The sequence below is a fragment of the Sycon ciliatum genome, chromosome 12, assembly GCF_964019385.1.
Source record: "Sycon ciliatum chromosome 12, ocSycCili1.1, whole genome shotgun sequence".
NCBI classification, from domain to species: Eukaryota; Metazoa; Porifera; class Calcarea; order Leucosolenida; family Sycettidae; genus Sycon; species Sycon ciliatum.
Genome location: NC_088654.1, coordinates 12,930,149 through 12,954,992, shown reverse-complemented (window position 1 = coordinate 12,954,992; position 24,844 = coordinate 12,930,149). Strand labels below are relative to the sequence as shown.

General features: G+C 47.7%; 1 protein-coding gene and 1 long non-coding RNA gene across 3 annotated transcripts in view; one reads left to right on the top strand and one right to left on the bottom strand.

Annotated features, from left to right (window-relative positions):
- The window catches only part of LOC135827798 (synaptic vesicle 2-related protein-like), a 32,514-nt gene that overhangs the window by 2,180 nt on the left and 5,490 nt on the right, over positions 1-24,844 (bottom strand). Inside the window, exons 1-13 of one of the 2 annotated variants that reach the window (XM_065340221.1) lie at positions 21,616-22,437; positions 18,485-18,573; positions 17,717-17,815; positions 16,719-16,790; positions 14,148-14,272; positions 12,995-13,058; positions 12,223-12,345; positions 11,955-12,125; positions 11,171-11,256; positions 8,830-9,191; positions 3,358-3,423; positions 1,044-1,240; positions 654-743 (exon numbers count right to left, since the gene is read on the bottom strand). In XM_065340221.1, the coding sequence (XP_065196293.1) occupies positions 654-743; positions 1,044-1,240; positions 3,358-3,423; positions 8,830-9,191; positions 11,171-11,256; positions 11,955-12,125; positions 12,223-12,345; positions 12,995-13,058; positions 14,148-14,272; positions 16,719-16,790; positions 17,717-17,815; positions 18,485-18,573; positions 21,616-22,033 (1,962 nt within the window). In that variant the 5' untranslated portion in view covers positions 22,034-22,437. Of the gene's footprint in view, positions 1-653; positions 744-1,043; positions 1,241-3,357; positions 3,424-8,829; positions 9,192-11,170; positions 11,257-11,954; positions 12,126-12,222; positions 12,346-12,994; positions 13,059-14,147; positions 14,273-16,718; positions 16,791-17,716; positions 17,816-18,484; positions 18,574-21,615; positions 22,438-24,844 lie in introns of those variants that run through there. The other variant, XM_065340220.1, reaches the window with a different exon arrangement.
- Positions 7,167-7,593, top strand: LOC135828542 (uncharacterized). Its single transcript, XR_010555700.1, has 2 exons — positions 7,167-7,280; positions 7,446-7,593. It is a non-coding gene; the product is annotated as an uncharacterized LOC135828542 (long non-coding RNA).

Sequence of the window (24,844 nt, the reverse complement as noted above, 5' to 3'; positions counted from 1 at the left end):
CGCATAAGAACAAAGTTCAACAAACATACACGGATACAAATAAAATTTAAAACACACGCACGCACACACGCACACACACACACACACACACACACACACACACACACACACACACACACACACACACACACACACACACACACACATACGCATGCGCATGCGCGCACACTGGCACACAGCACCAAGCACTCTGTGCATTTCAGAAACAGCACAAACATAGCTCTCTTCCTCGGACCTCGAAGTTACGGGCACCTCTGTTTGAGTGAGTTTCAATGGAATATTGCTACGCTATTTTTTTCCAATGTTTGCGCAAAAAGCAATGCCATTTCCAGATCTCTGGCCCTTCTCCATTAACACATAATGTGATTCAAAGTTACGCACATCGGTACTGGAAAGCTAAAGACAGTGCCCGGTCCCAGACTGCCCAGATACGGGAAATACAGTAAAACCTGGTGTAGGTGACCTCCGGGTTTAGCGACCACCTGCTCTAAACGACCGTTTTTCCATGCACCGACAATTCTACACGGACACTGTGGGACCTGGGTATAAAGACCACCTGGCTTTAACGACCGTTTTTGCTTGCACCGTGGGGTGGTCGCTTAAACCAGGTTTTACTGTACCGGCAAAATTATCGCTACATACATCACTCATACCTCAGCTACGAACGGTGTGAGCACTGCCCCAAACCGACCCAGTGCGATGTTGAAACCGACACCACGACTGCGTATCATTGTCGGATAGACCTGTACATAGCGATATTATGGACAAGAACGCATTCACACGCATGCACGCGTGCACACACGGACAGGTACATACTCCCCCCCCCCCCACACACACGCACACAATACACACGTACACGCACACATCCACACTGATTTTGACGTGGTATTATCGTTGCAATGGGGAAATCTGTTTTCTCTGCCTCAAGGGGGGGGGGGGGGGCATATGAGTGAGCGGTAGACGGGAGTTCTTTGGTCTAAGAACTTCGGATTGAGAGACTCTCACTCTATTCAATTCGATCTCGATCGCACCACTCAGCTTACCTCTGGCGTATAGACGAGCAAGACCTTGAAGGCGGCTGTGAGCACGGCACGCAAGCACGACAGAATGATGGTCAGCGACAGGCGTGTGAGGTTGGGCACCATCAGCCCCGCTATGAACGCGCATGCCGCAAAGCTGTTCAAGGCCAGCGCCGTTCGCCGACCAACCAGGTCCATGATCCAGAAGAATATGATAATTCCTGCAGGGGGATGACACACGCACACAAACACACACATATACACATACAAGTCCGTTTTAGCGCCCATGCCCGAAATAAGCCCAGGGCGTAAAGTGTTGTGCCTTAAAACCATAGCAAGTGGTTTACCTATCAAATCTGTAATTTATCGCTACATTCTTGGTTACGACCAAATTTCCAGCTGTGGTTTGATATACCTGTACCGCGCTCATGTTGTGTCGCCAAGCTGATCAACCATCCGCTTTCATTTCGCTCTGCAAAGAGCACTTAGGGTTCCCTGTAAAAAGACGGCAACGTGTGTAGGGATTTCCCTAACAAAATAATAAATACTACTACTACTACTACTACTACTACTCAGTATGAATGGTGGTTCACTGAAACTAGAGGGTTGCTGATAGATTGATCTTCTACAGATTGCATCCGAAATAACGCCCATGCCCTAAAATAAGCCCATGCCCAAATATAGGCCCGGTTTTTGACGCTCTGCAAAGTATACGCCCGGGGCTTATTTACGGAATTTTACGGTAGCTGTACTGAATGTGAACAAAGCACAGAAAACTCTTCAAACTTAGAGTAACTTTCTCGAGAAAGAAAAAACTTCTTGACCTTTTGTAAATATTTAAAGGGGAAGTATACCCTAAAATCAAATTTTCACCAGTTGTAGTCTTCTGGGTGCTGAGTCGAATGGTCTTGGTCCGAGGAAGCTGAGACGCTCTCTTCCTACTTGAATCCCAATCGAACTCGCGCACTTCCACCGAAACTGGGTGACTGCGCCCTACTAGATGGGGATTTGTATGCAAAATGTCACTAAAAGCGCCATTTCGTTCTTATAAAAGCACAGATGACCGCGATTGGCCCATATGTTGTAGTCTTTTGGACGCTGAGTCGACTGGTTTTGGTCCGAAAAGGCTACGATGCAGCGTTCCTCCTTTATTCCCAATCGAACATGGTTGAACAAGCGGTCACGTGCTCCTGGGTGCCCAAATCACCTGGTCACCGCGCCAGCAGGCGACAACTTTCACACCAAGGTTCAACTCGAGTGACAGGACTGCACCCAAAAAAGGTCAAACAGGCTAGTAAGTTGTACCCTGCAGGCACGGTGACCAGGTGACTGGTGTACGCAGGAGCACGTGACCGCTTGTTCAACCATGTTCGATTGGGAATAAAGGAAGAACGCTACATCGCAGCCTTTTCGGACCAAAACCAGTCGACTCAGCGTCCAAAAGACTACAACATATGGGCCAATCGCGGTCATCCGTGCTTTTATAAGAACGAAATGGCGCTTTTAGTGACATTTTGCATACAAATCCCCATCTAGTAGGGCGCAGTCACCCAGTTTCGGTGGAAGTGCGCGAGTTCGATTGGGAATAAAGGAGGAAGGGAGCGTCTCAGCTTCCTCGGACCAAGACCATTCGACTCAGCACCCCGAAGACTACAACTGGTGAAAATTTGATTTTAGGGTATACTTCCCCTTTAACTCGAATGGTGAGCCAATTAAATTATTGTAAAAATTCACATTCTAAAATTCACATTCTAAAGAGTTACTGCAACATTTGCCGCACAGCATGTTTTACTCAACTCGTCAATCACACCAGCCAACACGGTTCAATCAAGCAAAAGGATAGTCAATACATACAGTAAGAATAAATACAAGGAAAGGATTCTGGATAATATATAATCAGGACAATATGGATCTGGCCGCCATTCTCGGGCTCTCTCTCTCTCTCTCTCTCTCTCTCTCTCTCTCTCTCTCTCTCTCTCTCTCTCTCTCTCTCTCTCTCTCTCTCTCTCTCTCTCTCTCTCTCTCTCTCTCTCTCTCTCTCTCTCTCTCTCTCTCTCTCTCTCGATCTCCTCGACCTTGTGCAAGCATGCGCAGATATGTACAATGTAGCTAAAACAAGTCTTACATGAGACCTACGTCACTGGTCCAACACGTGGCACTACTCCGGACATGACGAGTATGGGGAGGATGCGTACAGCAAGAACAGAGTACATGTCCTATGCTTCTAGTTTACTGAAGGCTTATCAATCACTGAGACCAAACATACATTACAATCATGAATCATACACATTATTAGATACAGTTCAGTGGGACTACCACACAGCACGCTACACTGTACCTGGAAAAGATCCCATGAAGGTGGTAAATAGAGACAGGTAATCGCTCCCTGTCAACGGAATACAGGCTGCAGAAAACACAGGGAGAGAGAGAGAGAGAGAGAGAGAGAGAGAGAGAGAGAGAGAGAGAGAGAGAAAGAGAGAGAGAGAGAAAGGGACAGAGAGAAAGAGAAAGAGAGAGACCATACAGATTTTGGCATGGAAAGCCTGAAGGCGTACCCCAGAACCCCTCCCATGCCCCACGGCTGTCCCGTGCATGCGATCAGTGGCCATCCAAAATGGCGTCCAGAAATTTGAATTTTCAAATCTGGTACGTCCGTCGTACCTGAAAAATAGCATCGTTTTAGAGTATTTCGATTGCTTTCAGACCCGTTTTCAGCGTTAATCGTAACTTTCCCGCAGAAAAAATTGGTGTTTGGGCGAGGAGAAAGAACGGCCTTCTTCCTGACATCGCACTCGAGAAAATCCGAAAGTGTTCCGTCTTTCTTGAGGTCGCGCATGGCGGAAATGTAGTTCCACGAAGATGTTGTGATTGTCTACAATACCGACGTCTCTGTAGACCTTCGTGGAGTTTTCTGAGCCTGCTGGGCAGTTTTGTAGGCTGCTCCTGGCCTTTTTTAGCCCCTTTGTTCATGACTTGTTGAGTCCCACGCAGCGGAACTTGGTCCCGTGCGATATCTTTAGTGGGCAGTCATGGACGAACATTTGTCCATTTTGGACTCAGTATGTCGTGTTGGTGGTGCCAAGTTCACTAATCTAGGCCACAGCGTACGCTATAGCACTCAGCAATATAAACAGCAATTAAAACAAGTTCACCAGATCGAGATCACAACAGACAAACCTGATACACACCCTAAATACATATGTTCGCTATGCCAACGTGCGCTGGCAAGGAATGCATCTGGCACACAGCATTGTGGAGGTGGTTGTGGGTCACCAGTCACATGGGAAGGTCACAAACGTGCTGGTTGCACTGTCTGTAAGTTGTATCAACAACGCTCAAAGGGTGGAAGGCCGCCGAAGAAAAAGACCAAATTGCGCGGCGGAGCCTTACCAGACACGGGAACCAGCCAGGCTACGGCAGTACCAACGCAGGTAAGTGTGGTCAAATTTGGATGTGCAAAAAGCAACATGTCAGAGCCTAATCATGGATGTAATCCTTTTTATATTAATTCTCTGTCTTCATAACAGGTCCCAGCCCCAGCCGCGGGGATCGAGACTCGCACCGTCGAACAGCCGGCATCATTAACGCGTGGTGCAGCTACAGCTGAACAGACTACCAGTGCCGGACAGTCTGTATCACAATCACAGAACACAACAGCAGCCACACCAGCTCCCTGTGCGCAGCAGTCCGTATCGGCTACGCCCAGTACAACCGTTGTCGGTGAAACAACAGCAGACACTCAGGTATACAAGCAGAAATTGATGAAACAAAATTGGGAATGAACACACATGCGCGCACACACACACACACATGCGTGCACACACACACACACACACACACACACATGCAAGCACGCACATGCAAACACGAACACACACAACACAGTGTTCAACGGCAGCAGACATACATCAAAATCAATGCTTGTAGGCACCTATACAAAAGAAGTGAATTCAGTCAAGTCCTACGCATGCAGATAACCATTCTCAGCAGTAGTATGGTGCAGCATTCCATGAAACACAACTGTGTACACTACTATTAAATCTGTGCAGATCTTTGAAACGGCCACGGCAAGCAGTACCTCACAGCAGCAGCTGCCAGCACCACATGAGCCCGAGATATCTATCGACGCACGCGCATCAGTATCCACACAGGTGCGTATCTCTGTTATAGAGCAGTCTGTGTATCCAATCCAACCAGGTCTTAAAACTAAAACAGCAATTGTCAGATTAGATAGTGGAGATATTACAGAAAAGAAATGAGCTTCGCAATGGACTGAATATAAAGAAAGGGAATGATAGAGCAAAATGGAGCTGCATGTGGCAAAATTCCTTGCCAACCACAGTAGTCAACAGTGTGGTGTTTCTACTTGTTTATTGGCGTCGTTGCAGGTGTCTACACCACTAACCCAGCAAGGACTGACACGTCCGGTCACCAAATCGGCTACAATCGCTCAAGTCCTGGACGCATCACCATCCAAGCTCCGCGGTGATACTGCTGACAGGCTGCTTGGCCACCTGGTTTCCGCTCGTTCTGACTCAGGGAAGCTGGAGGTGAAGCAAAGTGAGCGTGGCAGACCGCAGGTATATCAAAGGCTTACATTCGCTGACACATCCTCCGAGGCAGCCAGTGAACGTACGAAGAGACGGCGAACAGCAGAACTGAGGTCGCTCACTGAGTCTGTATGTGGTGGAAGTCCCGGCGCCAGTGCCCAGACTGTAGCAATTCTTTGCAGGATGAGCAGCGACGAGCAGATGGATCTCCTCAGAGAGGCTGGGTTGGCACCACATTCGCCCGAGGCTGGAATTGGCTTGGCCATCAAAGCCGACCTCATGCTCCCGTGGAATCAACTCAGGAAGCTGCGGCAATGGCTTAAGCAGTGTGGAGTGAAGTTCGAGTCAGAACGCAAGATGCGAACAACACTAGCAGCAGCCCTTCCACCCTACACGGCCAAGGACGTGCCAATGGTGGTGAAAAAGCAGATCGCGCTGGCACCGGTGGTGTACATGCCCAGCTTGGAGGTAGTCATCAACCACTACCTCCAGCTATACAAGGATCGTGGGCTACTGACATGGCACGATGGTGCAATACCGGAGAGCGAGGTTTGGATAAAGCTGGGCGGGGACCATGGCGGTGACTCGTTCAAGTTCTCCATGCAAGTAGCCAACCTGCAGCACCCCAACTCGCCGGACAACACCGTACCGCTGTGTGTATTCCACGCAAAGGACACGCCAGCGAATCTGGAAACTGCACTTGGTATGTACCGCGATGAGGTCTTGCACCTTATCTCACATGGCAAATGGGAGGGGAAGCGGCTCGTCCTCTTCATCTTCGGAGACTACGAGTTTCAGTGTAGTATGTACGGGTTGTCGGGACCAAGTGGCCTACGTCCGTGCTTACATTGCCACTGCAAGAAGAAATCTATGGAGACGCCAGTACTGCAGAGAGAGCCTGAGGACAGTGTACCCCGCTCCCTGGCCACCCTCAGTAGCAACCTGCTGGAATTCATCGCAGACGGGGAGAGATTACCAAACGCCAAGTTACACAACAACGTCATTCGTCCGGCAATCCTTCCTGTGCCACTACCCAACGTCATCGTGCCAGTCCTCCACCTGGACTTGGGCATATTTGCCTGGATGTTCGATGCAATGCTGAAGGATCTGCGTGAGCTGGACAAGCTCTTGGCCAGCAAGGCCCAGTCTGCTGCTGGAGATAGCGACGCTTTCGGACGGCTATCTGGCCTCTATCGCGACCATCACGACGCAGAAGAGCAGATAGCAGCAGCGTCGGAACAGGCCTCTGGTTACCAGCAGCAGCTGAACTACGTAGCACTGCATGCCCACAACCAAGGTGTTACTGGCGGTAACTTAGAGTTCGTGTGTGAGCAGATCAGAGCGGAGTGGCAGAAGGCCAATAACACAGTGGTGGAGATGACAAAGGCAAAGGAGGGCATCTCGCAGCAGATACTTGCCGCAACTGCTGAAAAAGACATATGTGGGCCTTGTGAATCGGCAGTCGAACCTGTGCTGCAATCCCACAACATCAAGCGCCAGGTGTACCACGCACGGAGGTGCATTTCTCGGTAACCACGTGCACCGCGCACTTCAGCCCGCTGTCCTGCAGTCGATTGCTGCTGCTCCCATCTCAGTCATTCAGGAACGCTGTCCCGACCTGATGGATGATGCCAGCGTTGTCCAGTTGCGTTACATGAAGCTGCTGGACGAGTACAGGAAGTGTACTTCTGCCTTTGGCCATTGCAGGAAGGTAAACATAACTCAATATAACTATTTATTCCCTGGGAGCTTTTTCGTCTGTTCCAAGCCATCAAATTCCATTATCCACATGATTCCACTTTCGATGCAGGTACTTTGAATTTGATTATGAATATTTGATCCAGAGCTGATATTTAATATGTGCTGTTTATTCCAGGTCACACGAGCAGAGGTTGAAGAGCTGGAATCCAACATCAGGACCTTCCTCAAGTCAGCACGGAAGGAGGTGGTCGATCGAGGGCTTGGCCACATAACGCCGAAGCTTCATCTTCTGGAGAGCCACACCGCTCCGGCAATGGAGAGGCTCGGAGTAGGGCTCGGTTTGCTGGCCGAGCAAGGAGCAGAGAGCATCCATGCAGAGTTTAACACTCTTGAGCGAAGATACCGCCAGATTCCTGCTCTTCTGCAGAGGCTGAAAGCTATGGCTGAGCAGCATCTGTCCCGAACCTTGCCTCAAGCCATTCACCGTCCCACTACAAAACGTCGCCAGTCGACATGATCTCTGGCAAGTATCGTGAGTAACCAACTTTATTTGCTCTCTCTCTCCTGAACTCGAGTGGATTTCTTTTTCTGCGGCGCAACTCTTCATAGGAATGTACTCGGGTGAGCAGTCTCTCTACCTACTGTTTGCTTTCTTCATCTTTCTGCTCTACAGGCACACAGCTACTTGACCACTTGCCTCGTCATCGAGATCGCGATGCACCGTCAATACTCAACAAAGAACTGAACAAGAACTTCTTGAAGAAAGCTTTGTTGTTTGAACGAACAACAACTGACTTGAAGTTTCCAGCTCGCGCTGCTTTGATCTATTTGGGTTTTACCTGCTTTGCCGTATGTTTTTATCATTATTCCCTCTGTTTTCTAATAATTCCACTGGTATTGGCAATTTCCTGTGTAAAATCGCATAAACAACGCGATTTTCGACAAAAATCGCCGCCATATTGTTAGATGGCCGCGTACGAACAGCCGTGGCCCACTAACACCGTCAGTTACTGTAAAGCGATAAATTTTTGCGGCGCGCAAAGTTCGCGTTTTCAAGAATTGTACTCGTTCACGACGAGAAACTTTTGCGATTTTATCTCTTCAGTCGGATCTTGTACTGTCTACAGTCAATGTACAGAGCAGTGGGCGACGATTTATATTGCGAATGTGTGATGGCCGCGAAAATAGCGAAATATAATCTCTAGCGAAAATTTCTCTCTTTACAGTACTTGACAATCAGCTCCCGTCCTTTTATTTATTATAATTAATCCTTAGCTCTCCATCCCAGTGTTTAGTTACCAATATTCAAAACTGTCCACCTCTCCACACTGCGCTCTTGGCCCACATTCACCACGCCATAACGAGGAAGTTCGTGGATACATGTTCTATCCGAGAACGAATTTCCTCACTATGGTGTGGTGAATGTGGGCCAAGAGCGCAGTGTGGAGAGGTGGACAGTATCAAATTATTTCAAATGGCCGAGTCCGTCGCAACTTCTGAGTATTGGGTTAGATAATTATAACCGTGGTTCTTGTATGCAAGTCTCAGTCAGTACGTACCTTCTCCAACCACTTCTGCAGTGCCGTTCAATAGCGCGTCCGTAGCGTTTTGCATGAGTAGCGTCGCTGCGGACGGCGACGGCGACACGGAGAAAGACTGCACACCGTCGCCTAGCAACGACATGGCATCTGCCGCCGCCGTCGTCGCCGCAGACATGGTGACGTTAAGCATGGGCACGCCGAAGCCGGTGGCGAGAATCGTCTTGGCCGTGGACAGAGACATGTTGCTGAGGAACTCGGCCGTCACGTTGATGACGGTGGTCGGGGGTTCGAGCGGCGCGCCGTCGTCGTGCCGATGCAGGTTCTTGAGCATCTCGGTCGAGAAGAAGTACATACCGTACTCGGCGAAGAATAACGAGAACCTGGACGCATACAAAAAAAGAAATCAAGTTATCGTGTGCGGTCCCGAAGGGAACCCTAGCGTCAGATGCAGCTCATAACGGTTGTGGCTAATGGGGTTTTCCGGCACTTGTACCAGTGGTTGTGAGACTCATCCCCTCACCCCGATGCATAGCAAGACAGAACGGAGCAGTACGGAGGAGAGAGAGAGTAAGCACAAGCTGACAATGGCGGGAAACATACTAGATTCTCCGGAGTATAAGCCGCACTTTGAACGCTCGTAATTCACCGCAAAAAAAGTCAGTGCGGCTTTTGCTACGATGGTCAAATGAACGGTGATTTACAGGGGACTGTCAAGTCCGTTCATCCCCTGAGCTGCAGAGAGTGCTCAATGTCAGAGACAGAGCTTAGTACATAGCCACATCCCCTGCTATGTACAGGGGACTGTCTGTAGTTATTTCGTGACAAACAATCTGAGTGCGGCTTATCCTCGGGAAAATACGGTGAGCACATGTTGACAGTGATGGGAAGCTTGATTTGTTTGTTTCTCAGAGTTCCAGGGCACTTGGCCAATCATCACAGGGCCGTAGATACCCGGTCCGGCTGGTCTGGCCATGATCAGACCTGATTTCGAAAAAAAAGTTGGCCCACCTGATTCGAGCAAAAGGCGTTTTTTTGTTTATCATGCTCATTACCAGTCAAGAGTCCCGTTCGGACGGAGCACCTGGATAGGAATGCCGATGCTACGGCCCTGAACCAGACAATAGAAGAGTAACCGTATGATGGCTAACATGACTAGGCCACCATAGTAACTGGTAGCTCTCATTAGCAATGGCCAAGTTGTGCTTTCTGAGTGGAGAGGAACCCCTGGAAAGACAAAACTGCAGTCGTGCGATTTGAAAATACGACTCAATGTTCAAAGCTGGTGCCATGTACTAGCAGTAACATCACTGTGTCTGCACATGTGCACGTCCAGCAGCACTAATTCGTACCGCTTCCAGGGTGGGAAAGGCCGTGTGTAAATCCAAGACTCCAAATGTCCATTTCGGGTCGGACTTCACCTCGCATTACAGTACATCTGGGGAGACACCGTGACCTTTACTGTACAGGTAGAAAATTTCGCCGGTCAATGATTTTGTCCAACTCCAAAGAAAGGGAGTTCGCCCGGTTTTAAATTTCGTCCATGGATTTTTTTCATTCATTTAGACTTTATTTGAAGGATTCTCCAAAAGTAAATGGATACTTATCGGGGGAGTTTCCTGGAAGGGTGGATGAGACGAAAGGGAAGTGAAAAGGGAGAAGGGAAAATAGTACTTAGCATAAACACTGCTCAGGGAAAACTACAGGTAAAACCACCAGGGAGAAACAGAATACATGACGAGAGCTAGATACGAAAATCAGGAATTCCAGTGGTGGAGAATTTGTACGTTAAATAATGGTCCTTCAGGAGAAACCGAAACTTAGCAGAAGATCGCTCCCTGCGTAGGCTCTCAGGAAGCTTGTTCCAGACAACTGATTAACCGATAAGAGTGTATAGAAAAGCTGGACAAATCGACATTCGTCCGGCATTTAATTTAGTCCAAAAGCTCCTCGGGTGAAAAAGACGAAATTAAATTCTAGACGAATATCTCTGCTTGTACAGTACTTGACCTGTGTGAAAGAATCAGTATTTGCAGAGGGAATCAGCGTTGTCTGCAAACCCGCTCCAGCCGATTTTGCACAGTTTGGCAAGGGAGTGCTTTAGGAGCTGCATCTGTGCACTTATGCTAGAGGATGGTGGTGCTCCTGCTGATGCAGAAAGCTGAGTCTAGCTGTGTCTAATGCAAACGGTATTTTATTCTTTTGTCCAAGGGAGTCAGAAAAAGAGGAAAGGAAAACGAGGCCTGACTGCAGGCGGAGGTCTCTCTCTCTCTCTCTCTCTCTCTCTCTCTCTCTCTCTCTCTCTCTCTCTCTCTCTCTCTCTCTCTCTCTCTCTCTCTCTCTCTCATGGCTGCAAACTCACCAGATGAGGTTCAACATGACTGTCGTAGTTCGTAGCACTTTGGTCTGGTAGAGGCCGAAGAAGGAATCGTGATACTTCACACGTTTCTGCAAACGAAGCGCGCACACACACACATGCACACACACACACACACACACACACACACACACACACACACACACACACACCTCAGACCTGCCCATCGCGGAAGCGATGATAGCGAACAGCTATGTTAGACATAGCAACTTGTGCTGGGATTACACACACACACACACACACAGTCAGCATGACCTGAAATGCCCCCCCCCCCCTGAAATGCCCCCCCCCCTGAAATGCCCCCCCCCCTGAAATGGCCCTGATGTCAGTGCTAAGCAACGGTGTGTCCTATCCGAGTACATACTATGGGAGTTGCATTGTACGTGCATATCAGTCACCAAGAGTACATGAAAACCAGAGTGTGCAGCTTGGGGCCTTTCCTGCTACGGGTGTCTGTCACGGCGAAATTCCGTGATTACATCATAATTGGCGCAGATCTGAGGCGGGAAGTGGCGTAGTGCGTACAACTGAGCTGCAGTGGGGCGGAAAGAGACCTGCTTGAATCCTGCTTGTACGCACTACATCACGAAAATGATGTAATCACGGAATTCCGCCGTGACAGCAACCCATCCGAGCTGCACACCCTAGTTTTCACGTACTCTTGCTGTCACACATACCGTAATTGTAGAAACCCCCTGCACACAAGTACACAGGCCAACACGCCCAATCAAGAACATGGGCCAGCATGCCCGTGCATGCATCCACATACCTCCTGGTTAGCAAAGACGTTTCCCTGGCGTACGGCCTCGTCCTTTTCTTCCTCCGACACCAGCTCGCCGACGGGCAGCCTCGCTCCGTTCACTTCGGCCATTCGTCGCAGGCATTCTTTAGCCTCTCGGTGGAATCCGTGCTTCAGCAAGAACCGCGGTGATTCCGGAAGCTACGACCAAACACAAACATGCCCATACAATAGTGATGCCCAGTGAAATCCTATCGCGTCACTTTTCCACACAGCCCCGCAGACTAGATCTACTCACATAGAGGAGTATCGCTATGACGATGAAGTGCGGCGTGTGATTTATCGCCATCAGGTACTTCCATCCCAAGCCGGGAATGATCAAGATTGGCATCTCCACCAACGTGCCCGCAGACCAAGAAATCTATCAAAGAAAGAGACGGCAAGAACAACAACAACAAAAAAAGTTCAAACAAAACGCCTACATTGTATTATGTTTGGCAATGAGAGATGGCAGAGAGAAAACAGTACCAAAAAACTAGCTTTCTCTACGAGCGTACAGTAGAGACAGAGATGTAGAATTATTTGGCGGGGGGGGGGGATACACCGACACGGAGCCTGGTAACCAGATTTGTGTCAGCACTACCAAGGTGAGCACAAGGACCCTGGCTGACACACGCACACATACGCACGCTCACGTGCACACACACACACACACACACACACACACACACACACACACACACACACACACACACACACACACACACACACACACACACACACACACACACACACACACATGCACGCATATTCGCATACACGCACGTGCACACACACGCACACACACACACACACACACACACACACACACGCACGCACACACACACACACTTACGGACATATGCGCACATGCATGCATGCATCCACAGACACACACACACACACACACACACACACACACACACACACACACACACACACACACAACGTGAAAGAGAACAACATTCGACAGATTGCACCAATTTCCGCTCCAAATCAAAGAAAGATCAAAGTTATGCTTCATCACGTACCAAAATCAAGAAGGCACTTTTTACGCGAAATGACGTCGGCAGAAACTCAAACATCAACGCGTTCCTACATACAGGCAAGGAAGATCAAGCACAGACAAACCTCACTTCTATACACTACACAGTGTACAGTAATACCGGGTGGCGAAGAACGGGATCCCCGTTCCTGGCTACAGTACTGGCTGCGCCGAAGAACACTGGGTTTGAGCGTGCGGGCCAGCTTCGTAGCCTAGGCCTGTCTTATGTTCATGTGCTACGCGCCTGCACGTATAGTGGATTCACCGTCTACAGACAATGCATCAGTAGTGCCATGCTCGGTGAAGTTCTAGCCTGCTTGCTCTTCAGTTCTCCATTCTTTGAGGGCGGTCCGTACCACGCGGTGACCGTGTACGTGTATAAAAAATAAAAAAATGAAAAATGAAAAAAATAGGGATTCACTGGCCAGAAAAAGCCACTTCGATCAGCTGTGTGGTGGATACCAGGCTAAAATTAGTGGCGGTCAATTCATCAGCCTTGCAAACTGTTGAATGGTGTAATCCAAGCACAAGTTGCTATGTCTATCATAGCTGTTCGCTATCATCGCTTCCGCGATGGGCGGGCCTGAGGTCTGAGGTGTATGTTTTCAGGATTGCGACCCCTTTTGAATTCGTATTCAATGCTCGTACTAACCTGCACTACAGGTACACTGCACAAGTGGTATTATACGAAAAAAAGAAAAGAACCAAATACCCTGGTACATGTATACCAATATCTTTGCTTCCAGCCTCGCACGTTCTAACATTCTACCATTCCGGCGACTATCTAGACTAGATCCGAACTGCAGGCAGATAGTTAGTGACCAGCTGCTTAAAACGTTCACTTTACCATCGTAGCATAAGGCGCAATGACATTTTTGGGGGGGGGGGGGGAATTATGAGTGTTTCAAGTGCACTGATGATAGGACCGAGAAAATCGATTCTGGGTTTCAATAATATTATTGTTATCAAATACACATACACGTCGAGCAAGTAACGTAGTTACGTGATGTATGCGCCCTTCATCCTATTCATAGCTATATTAAAATTATTATCCCCACGTAGGTTATTGGTTTAAAGTGCAGCTTATGTTTCGGAAAATACGGTAGATCAGTTCCACCACCAGAGTACAGGGCCCATACCTGAGAGAAAATCCACCGATTCCCACGCCAACCAGGAATCGAAATATCAAGAGCCAAGTGTAGTTATAGGAGAGAATGGACAGGTAACTGATGTAGATAGTCCAGGCCGTGGCAATCCACAGTGCCTGCTCAGCAAGTCAGCAAGTCACACAATACAAAGCGAAGGGGAGATAGTCCATGTAGTTTCAACGTGTAATTCATGACAATGTCTGTTCAGTCAGTCAGCCAGTCGCATGACAGACACAGAAAGGAACGATAATCCACACAGTTGCCACAAGCCTATTTAGCGAGCCAGTCAAACCACACACACAGAATGGAAGGAGAGTCCATGCTGTCGCAAAAAGTGATAGATATTAAGCCAGGCCCAGAACTCAAAACAAAAAGGAGAGACAGTCCACGCTATTGCAGTGAGCAATGCTTATTCAACCAGGCCTGCATAGAATTACACCGACAGAAAAGAGTGCCTCATCCTGGTGACGAGAAAAGAAGAATTGATAGAGGAATCGAGAGAGGGATTCGACGGGGGGGGGGGGGGGGGGGGGCAGAATTACACAGACAGCGCACAGGTCTTACTTAGACATGGCGTGGAACTCACCTAATACAAACTCTGATAGTACATAAACTAGCTTAGTACAGACATTATCCAGGACAATACAAAAAACTAACTCTCCTCTCTTATAGGCGATTCAGACTACGGCCGAATGTGGCCACGTTTCTACGACTCAGATGGGTTTGATCAGCGATTGTGCATAAAATTTTGAAACACAAAGGCATCACCATGGAAATTCAAGTTCAGACGTGATTTTGGCCGTAGTCTGAATCACCCATTAGGGCCAAGTCAGACTGCGGCAAAGTTTCGGTGCCTGACGAAAAAAGAAGAGCGTCCAGGATTAGAATCGCGATCACACTACAAATGTGGGGAGAATGAAAATTCAAATTTCATTTCGACCGTCAAGTGGTAATCTCCACGAACAACATCATATTCCTTCACCTCAGGGATCTCCAACACCTTCAGTGCAATCCTTGCAACCATCCTTATGAGTTTCGTTGTTGTCCGTGGCCAATTAGCTCCTCGATATCGAAATGAAAAAATCAGTGAATATCAGCGTCAATGGCGCATCAGCGTCAAACTCCTGTTTTTTAGGAGCGTCGACTCTCGATTTTGCCGCTCTGGCGGCAAGTTACTATGGAGATTCGGATTATAATCACAGGATTATTTAGTTTTTGCCGCAGTCTGACCGGGCCCTAGGCCCTGGCGGATAATGCTCGGAAAGGTGGCAGATTCTGCTCGAAAAGCAGTGAAATTGGCAGAACCATACAAACCTTATGGCGTGCAGTTCCTCGAATTCTTCTCCATTTCTTTATCCACATACCAAACATGCATGAAACTTACCAGAAAAAGTACCGAATTCTGCCAATTTTTCTGCCGGCATTATCCACCAAGGCCTACCGGGCCCTAAAGCCGACCATTTTACATTTTACCTCTAACCACTTTGTTGGTAGAAATTATTGGCGTGAGTAATGGCTACCGAGGGTAGCAATGGTCTGCTTTAGAGCGCATGGAGGAGGAGAGTTTGTTGTGTTATTCAACAGCCGAATGGTACCGTTCACAGTTTTATTGACTATCCAGGACACAGGTTCACTGCCCCATAGTGAAGTATATTAGGATAAGCAGTACTTCGGATACTAGGTACACATTCCCGTTCCCATGGCAGGCACGGTGAAACCGGTCTGCTTGGTCAGGCCATGACCGGACCAACTTTTTGGCGAGCAACATGTGTTTAGTGCTGAGGAGGTCATGTGTATGCCGGCGTAGCTGTTTCTAAACAAAGTGAGAACAAGTTGGGTATGGCCGGACCAATCAAAAACTGCTTACGCCGGTCCTGCATAGACTCGAGTACACAATCTCCTGAAAGCTAGCTGTTTCAACCATATTAGGTACACAATCTCCTGAAAGCTAGCTGTTTCAACCATATTAGGTACACAATCTCCTGCAAGCTAGCTGTTTCAACCATATTAGGTACACAGTCTCCTGAAAGCTAGCTGTTTCAAAAATATTCGGTACAAAATCTCCTGAAAGCTAGCTGTTTCAACCATATTAGGTACACAATACCCTGAAAGCTAGCTGTTTCAACCATATTAGGTCTTGTCAGCAGAGCTCAGAGGTCATGTGTATACCCTCCATATCATACACAACTAGTATAAAAGACTAGGGTATGGCCGGACCAATCAAAAACTGCTTCCACCGGTCCTGATATTAGGATAAGACATACACTTTCCCGTTCTCATGGCAGGCCCGGTGAAACTGGCCCGCTTGCTCAGGCAATGGCCAGACTAACATTCGGCCAACAAAAAGTGGTTACCGCTGAGGAGGTCATCTGGATCCACCATACCATGCACAACGTAGGCAAGGCTACACGTCGGCCGACCAATCAAAAACGGCTTCCGGCTGTCCTGCGCGGTAAACAAATTCTAAATTTTCCACTGTGCTTGAAACGCAGGTACGGATAACGTGGAATGTACAGTGCAACAAGAATAACAACTTCCCAACAATATACGCCGGTCTCTTACCCGATTTCTTCCAAAACGATCGCCCATGAAGCCGACACTGAAAGATCCACACGTTACACCGATGAAGAACACCTTGAGCAGAGAAGAAAAAACGCGAACAAAATAGTCAGAATCTCATGTCGACTCCTCACCAGCTGTAGACACAAAAAAATAATGAATTTACTTCCAAAAGTGTGCAACACTGGTATGGGTCTTCGACGGCGAAAAATCACACCACTTGTTCCAAGTACTTTTCGTACTATGTACAGCTAAGACCAGCGTGTGCACAGTCTGCTTATTGGCCATGGTCATGCTGATGACCCGCATACGGTAAGTGGGTTTCCGTCAGAGAGTCCGAATTTTACTACTCCACACTACATGTACTTGCTAAAACTGGCTGGGAACGTACCATTACAGCGTGAATTTCCCCGGTGAAATACGAATGCCAATTACTCGTTTCTTACTCGTTATGGTTGTACACGACACTCGTAAACAGTTTCAAAACGAGTTTGTCACGTACTGGGAAGGGGTTTCAGCAACATATATACACTCAACTTCGCTAATAACGACTGCGGATATAACGACAATTCGCGAATAACGACAGACTTTCCATGCCCAGAGCAAAGTTCTATCCCACTGTATCACATACAATGAGACTTCGGGTATACCGACACTTCGCGAATAGGGACACCTGTTTGATGCCCCGCCGAGTGTCGTTATAAGCGAAGTTGACTGTAATGAAAAAACAAGCAGGCCATTCGCTTTTATTGGCCAGGCTTAGCATTGATTAATTTCACAGGTATGCTGCCCCAAAACCAGTTTCGGTCGGGTTTACAATTGATAAGTATACAGGCATGGTTGCGCAAACACATTTTGGCCAGGTTTAGCATTGAAGAATGTACAGGTACGCTGGTCAGAAACCTATTTACGGCCCAAAAGCAATCAGAGTGCGACCCAAAATTAGCCTGAATCGAACGAAAAACAAAGAATCTATCTTCTTTGTTGGATTGTCGTCTTACCGAAGACAACAATGCTTTCTGCACGCTAGAAAGGTTGAAATCACACCCGGCAAGTGATGGCAGAACAGTGAGGTAGGTGATGTCCATTCCTTGCATGCCCTGTAGGCCAGAACAAGAGAGAGATGGAGGGAGAGAGAGAAAACGTGACAAACAATGAGACACACAGAGACGGACAGAGACAGAAATAAACATGGAGACAAGGAAAGGAGACAGACATATAGACAGAGAAGGACAGATAAACCAAAGTGAGTGAGTGTGTGTGTGTGTGTGTGTGTGTGTGTGTGTGTGTGTGTGTGTGTGTGTGTGTGTGTGTGTGTGTGTGTGTGAGAGAGAGAGAGAGAGAGAGAGAGAGAGAGAGAGAGAGAGAGAGAGAGAGAGAGAGAGAGAGAGAGAGAAAGAGAGAGAGAGAGAGAGAGAGAGAGAGAGAGAGAGAGAGAGAGAGAGAGAGAGAGAGAGAGAGAGAGAGAGAGAGAGAGAGAGAGAGAGAGAGAGAGAGAGAGAGAGAGAGAGAGAGAGAGAGAGAGAGAGAGAGAGAGAGAGAGAGAGCGAGAGGGAGAGAGAGAGAAAGAGAGAGAGAGAGGCGGAGAAAAGGTGGGAGAGACAGCCAGACAAAGTCAGAGTGAGAGTGAGTGTGCGTGAAAGCTGAGAGTGAGACAGAGACAAAGACACAGACACAGACATACATACAAAGAGGCAGAGAGAGACAAAGAGACAGAGTGCACGAACAAGCGATTACCATCATGCAACGCGCCCCAGTCACAAACTCACCGAATGCAAGGCCATAGCAAAGAGCAGAATGTACTGCATCCGCCCTGCTCCGATAAACTCCACTGCATCGCTCACCGTGTACAACAAATCTGAACGGACAGTACACACACACACAAACACACACACATGTGCGCACACACACACACACGTGCACACATACACACACACGTGCACACGTACACACACATACACACACGAACAAACACACACACACACACACACACACACACAGATTCAAATAATCCGTTCAATTTTGAAGTTGCTCTGCGTAAAACCGATGCCAATGCCATGGATAGACTGGTCTGGTACGTGTTCACGGCGGTGCTGCATGCTGGCATGGCAGCATGCCTGAATTTACTGTAGATCTATCAACACTGCACTGAGTGTATTTGGGGGCATAGCCATTGCATGTGCAGTGCACTACAGCGCGTTTCAAAACATATAGACGCGTGATCTCAAAAAACCGTTAGGCCAGCATCTATACCACATAAAATCTGCAATCACTTTGTGCACAAAAAATTCTAAATTGGGCGTTTGTTATCCGATCGCTTTTAAAAAATCTATATGAGAGTAATTGGGGGAAGGACCTGAGCAATATTCGGAAAAAATCAGGAAGCTCCAGCCAAAGGTGAAATATTTCAAAAGTACCATGCGTCTATATTACAGTGGAGATTGGATATAACAACCTTGGGTACAACGACAAATCGAGTTTAGCGACACAATTCTGTTGCCCAAGTCGTTTAGCAAGTCCTTTCTGTACATTATAGATAGGGTATAACGACCTCAAAAATAACGACAGATCGAATTTCCTGACACTTTTTGGGTGCCCGAAGACCTAAAAAACAGTGAAAATACATCGGATATAACGACTTTCCTCTTGTATCAGGCAGACGGTCATGTCTGGAACAAGGTATATGGCTGTGCCACGTGCCCGGACCTCCGGGTCGCTCAATTATGTGTGCTTTACATTGCACGTTATAGCCGCAGTGCAGCGGTGCGGGATGACGTTACCTTGAACAATGCGTGCAAGACACATGTCCAGACACATCTGTTATCCACGTCATGTACTTGTATATCTACAATACATCTAGGGTCAATTGACTCGAAATAGTATCCCCCAAGTTGGTACTGGTTCTTGTGGTCTTCCAGGACAGGTGGTCGCCTTATCCAAGTGGTCGCCTTATCCAAGTGGTCACCTTATCCAAGTGGTCACCTTATCCAAGTGGTCACCTTATCCAAGTGGTCACCTTATCCAAGCGGTCGCCTTGACAGATTTTACTATATGTACTGTGACTGCATATTGGGTTGCTACGATATCTAGAATTTGTCAAAATTTCAACTCGCTAGCCTATAAAAAATGTCCAAGATCGTCAATTTTAACACTCAGCAAACTCGCCATTACTGATAGCGTTGGCAACATCCGGCAGGGCGTACGCAGACACAATACAAACACTTCCTTCTTCCAGGAAGTAAATCTTGTTGAGTGTGTTTCGGACGCTCCCTGATTGGATCGACACAGCAAGCACGGGGGGCCACTGCCTCCATTGCACAGCTAGTGCTCACAGGACACCTTTCCTAACTTGAAGCTTGTGCCTCACTATAGTTTGTTTGTGTTGGGTTCCTTTTGGCTAATTCCTACTGTTAGGCCCACAAGTAATCACATGTAGTTCATATTCATTAGTTCATGCATTATTCATTTGGCCTGGGTAGCTACTTGCGCGCCCATGTTTGCCATAGCTACCCAGGCCCTTTATATTGCATTGCTCTCACTTTAACTCTCTCTCTTCAACAATCTCCCTCTTCAATATTCACCATGTAGTCGTTTCGTTCATCCTGGTCTTAGTCATCCCGTCTCTAATATATGTCGTTCCACCAACCTACCTGTTCCCGTTGTCAGTTGTGTTAATGAGCAAGAGACCTCTCTTGTTCGGACTCAACACTACATTTCGGACACCGGCTTTCAGTGGTATTCCACGAAAATCAGCTCAGATTTCCTCGCATCTATGGCGGAAGGAAATTGGCATCACACATTGACAGCAATCGCCACTGCCACCAAGTCGCCAATAATAATTATGGAATTCTAGTACAATGGAAAAAAAGGTTTCAGAGCAGACTGGTTCTCTTCCCATTCACTCTGCAAAACTCAAACTCATTTCTCAATCAATTTTTTTACAACGTTTCGGTAAAATAATTGCCCTCATCAGGTATGCAACAAAGGATAACGTTTCTCGGTTACTGTATCAGACAGCTTCAGGACGGAATATAGCTAGTACAGAAGTAATACGTATGTGTTATTAGCCGAGTATCAGGGCAATACCGGCAGATATCGTAGCCGGTATTGCCCGTACTACGAGGCTAATAACACATTTATTACATGCATACTTCACTTATTTGATGTACTCATCAACGTACACTGCCTTCACACGTGGAATTCGGGATCATGGTACAGTGGTACTACGAAAAACTACGAGGCACATGTATCCAACTGGTATTACATGCACACCTACTTGTATGTGTATGTGTACAGTGTGTATGGGGTCAAATGCTGGGCAATATCGTGTAATATTGGACCGCCTGAGCGGGCTTGTATGGAGGAATATTTCCCGCTCTACCTGGTCGCTGATTGGCTGTAGACCTGGAAACGGTCACCTGACATGTAATAAGTATCTAATATTGACTTGAGTACGAGGTCAATATAGGAAATAAAAGCCGAGTAAAAGACCGAGGCGAAGCCGAGGTCTTTTACGAGGTTTTTATTTCCTATACTGACCAAGTACAAAGTCAATATTAGATTTATCACGACTAACAGTCCGTATTTAAAATTCTAGAACGATAACCTCATGAATCCCGGTTTTATGATTGCACAACCGTTGCACCACCACCTACTTATGCAGTGACAATGCTGCACTAGGCACCGTTCAACTGCGCAACCCCTAAGCAGTCAAATATAAGCAGTCAATATAGCCCTATTAAAGGAGTGAAATATGCAGGAATATTTGACTGCTTAGGTATAGCGAAAATCAATGGGAGTCAATACTAAGAAAGTGATAATTAGAAGTTCAGGCTCTCTTTCGGTCCCAGTGCACATTCTGGAGCTCCCCTTCACCACGGAATACTCAGTATTAATTTACCTGATTCGTTCATCAACGGCACTTCGTCGTTCTCCGCCACCAACGCGTTCGTATCGTCCGAATCGAACGCATACGTATACTCGTACCGTCTATCCGTGTCGTAGCGCGCGAGGTCCGCTAGTGCGGGGAGGGCGGAGGCTGCAGGCAGCGGAGTTTCACTCTGCATGTGCTGTAGATTCGCAACATCCTCGACGGCGCTGTCCTCGCTGGCTGGTGGAACAAGATCAGGAAGGAACTTGCGTGCAGTGTCCGCATCGTCCTCGGACGTCGTCGAAAAGACTTGTTTCCGCTCGTGCGGTGCGGCGTCGCCATTATCGTCCACATCGTCGCGAGGCTGTCTCCGGACTAGCGGAGAAGTGACGGAAGAAGCTGGACAATGCCCGACATCATCTTCAGGCTGCGGTGGTCCGCTGGCCATGGCATGGGGAGCTGTGAGTCAGGACGTGGCCAAGGCAGTCATCTTTTCTACTCCGACTCAACCGAGGTCTGGTGTGGTTGCTCCTAGTATAGTACTACTAGCGAAATACTACCCAACTGAGCATGACACTCATGCTCTGCAAAGTTTTAGAATGACATTGTCAGAAAACAAATAATTGGGAGCACAGCAAACTCACGTTATCGCTTTCAGAAACAGGCTCTCTACGTAGGTCTACCACCATGTACATGTAGATCTACCGGCGGTACTACAGACATGATGTAGCTTGTTACAGTACGTAGAGGTCTACAAGTAAATGCCCTCGCGAAGGAGAACTTCTGTCTGAAGAAAGAAGTCGGACTTCGCGAAACAAATCCGGCCTGGTCAATAAAAATGCTGGGACGCCCCGTGCGCGGAGCTACGTACTTCAGTATACGGACTGCGCGTATACCTGGTACATGTCAGTCTCAACTACTCAAGAGAGCCAGCTTCCCCGAGAGGGGCGGTAGAAGATGCACAGATACTGCATAATTATTGTACTTGTCGACATCATGCCATACTCATTTTCTGTTATTTTTCATCAGGACATCTACGAATACGGAATAGTGCTAGCATGCTCGAGACGTAATCAGGCCGGATATACCGGATATCCATGGACTAAAATCATAAAAAAATCATAATCAGTGCAAAGTCGGTGTGCGCACGTGCATCTACATGACTGTGTGTATGATTGTAGATCTACATGATTGTAGTAGCAGCACTTGAACCTTTGACTTTGAGGCTCGAAAGCACACCTGTTGCCGTGTTGGCTGTACACAAGTACAACTCACAAGCTTGCTGCACGACGTTACGTTACGTTGTCCGTTGACCTACTAGTAGTACTGCCACTACAACTACAGTGCAGGCAACTGAAATCCGACCACCTGAGCGGTGCGTTCACATTCTTTGCGATGTAGTAGTAGTACAAGTGCACTCCAGTGTGCACTACAACTAAAAGTAAAAGGGAACTACTGAGTAACGACTGATAGTGATGACTGGCAGTCCAGGGATCTGCTGGACACTGCACAGTCTGCAACTCCTGATTCTCGCAATCGCATTCTCTCCGTGTATGTGCAGCATCCATGTACATCATGATTGTGTACGGTCAGGTCCAGGATCAATGAATTCAAGTACTATCCCACATCGTCCTCATTAATTTCCTCCGTGTTTGCATTCTAAAGATTGATGTGTGGGCGATTAGTACCCTCGACTTCGAGGGACAGCGGAAACGCCGGAAAAAGGGCGGAAAGGTGCAGGTGTCCTTTTAATTAATTTTAAAGACAGGTTCCACCCCCCCCCCCCCCCCATCGAAACAAGAAGTAATACAGACCTTGGCTTGGGTACATGTTCACAATGTCATTACAGTACACGTTGTGCTGTTCTTGTATCACCATGGCATACTGATGACTTTGGCCTTGGATGTACAGTAATAATAATATTGCTTCACTACCTCCATAGTACAGTACAGGTAAACTAAAGGTGGTAAATTCTGACAACAGAAGCAAGAGGTGCTGAAGAAGTCCTGTTTACTGGCAAAGCTCCGCATAGTGAGGGTGGTGATCATCATCTCCTCTCCCTCGTCGACTAGGGGTGTGCGGATAATGCTCGAAAAGCAGTGAAATTGGCAGAACCATACAAACCTTAAAGGGGAAGTTAAGGCAAAAATTAAAATTTCACCAGTTGTAGTCTTCGGGGTGCTGAGTCGAATGGTCTTGGTCCGAGAAAGCTGAGACGCTCCCTTCCTACTTGAATCCCAATCGAACTCGCGCACTTCCACCGAAACTGGGTGACTGCGCCCTACTAGATGGGGATTTGTATGCAAAATGTCACTAAAAAGCGCCATTTCGTTCTTATAGAAGCACGGATGACCGCGATTGGCCCATATGTTGTACTCTTTTGGACGCTGAGTCGACTGGTTTTGGTCCGAAAAGGCTGCGATGCAGCGTTCCTCCTTTATTCCCAATCGAACATGGTTGAACAAGCGGTCACGTGCTCCTGGGTCCCCAAATCACCTGGTCACCACGCCAGCAGGCGACAACTTTCACACCAAGGTTCAACTCGAGTTCAACTCGAGTGACAGGACTGCACCCAAAAAAGGTCAAACAGGCTAGTAAGTTGTACCCTGCAGGCACGGTGACCAGGTGACTGGTGTACGCAGCAGCACGTAACCACTTGTTCGACCATGTTCGATTGGGAATAAAGGAGGAACGCTGCTTCGCAGCCTTTTCGGACCAAAACCAGTCGACTCAGCGTCCAAAAGACTACAACATATGGGCCAATCGCGGTCATCCGTGCTTTTATAAGAACGAAATGGCGCTTTTAGTGACATTTTGCATACAAATCCCCATCTAGTAGTGCGCAGTCACCCAGTTTCGGTGGAAGTGCGCGAGTTCGATTGGGATTCAAGTAGGAAGGGAGCGTCTCAGATTTCTCGGATCAAGACCATTCGACTCAGCACCCCGAAGACTACAACTGGTGAAATTTTAATTTTTGCCTTAACTTCCCCTTTAAGGCGGGCAATTCCTCGAATTCTGCTCCATTTCTTTATCCACATACCAAACATGCATGAAACTTACCAGAAAAAGTACCGAATTCTGCTAATTTTTCTGCCGGCATTATCCGCATATGCCTATCGTCAACTCTCCCCCCCCCCAGCCAGAGTGGAGTACTCAATCCCAGATGGGTACCGGGTTTATTCACTTTTCCGGGGGGGGGGGGGGGGATAATCTTCCCTCACGCTGGGCCTTGAATCAAATGCCCAAGGCTCATATTTGG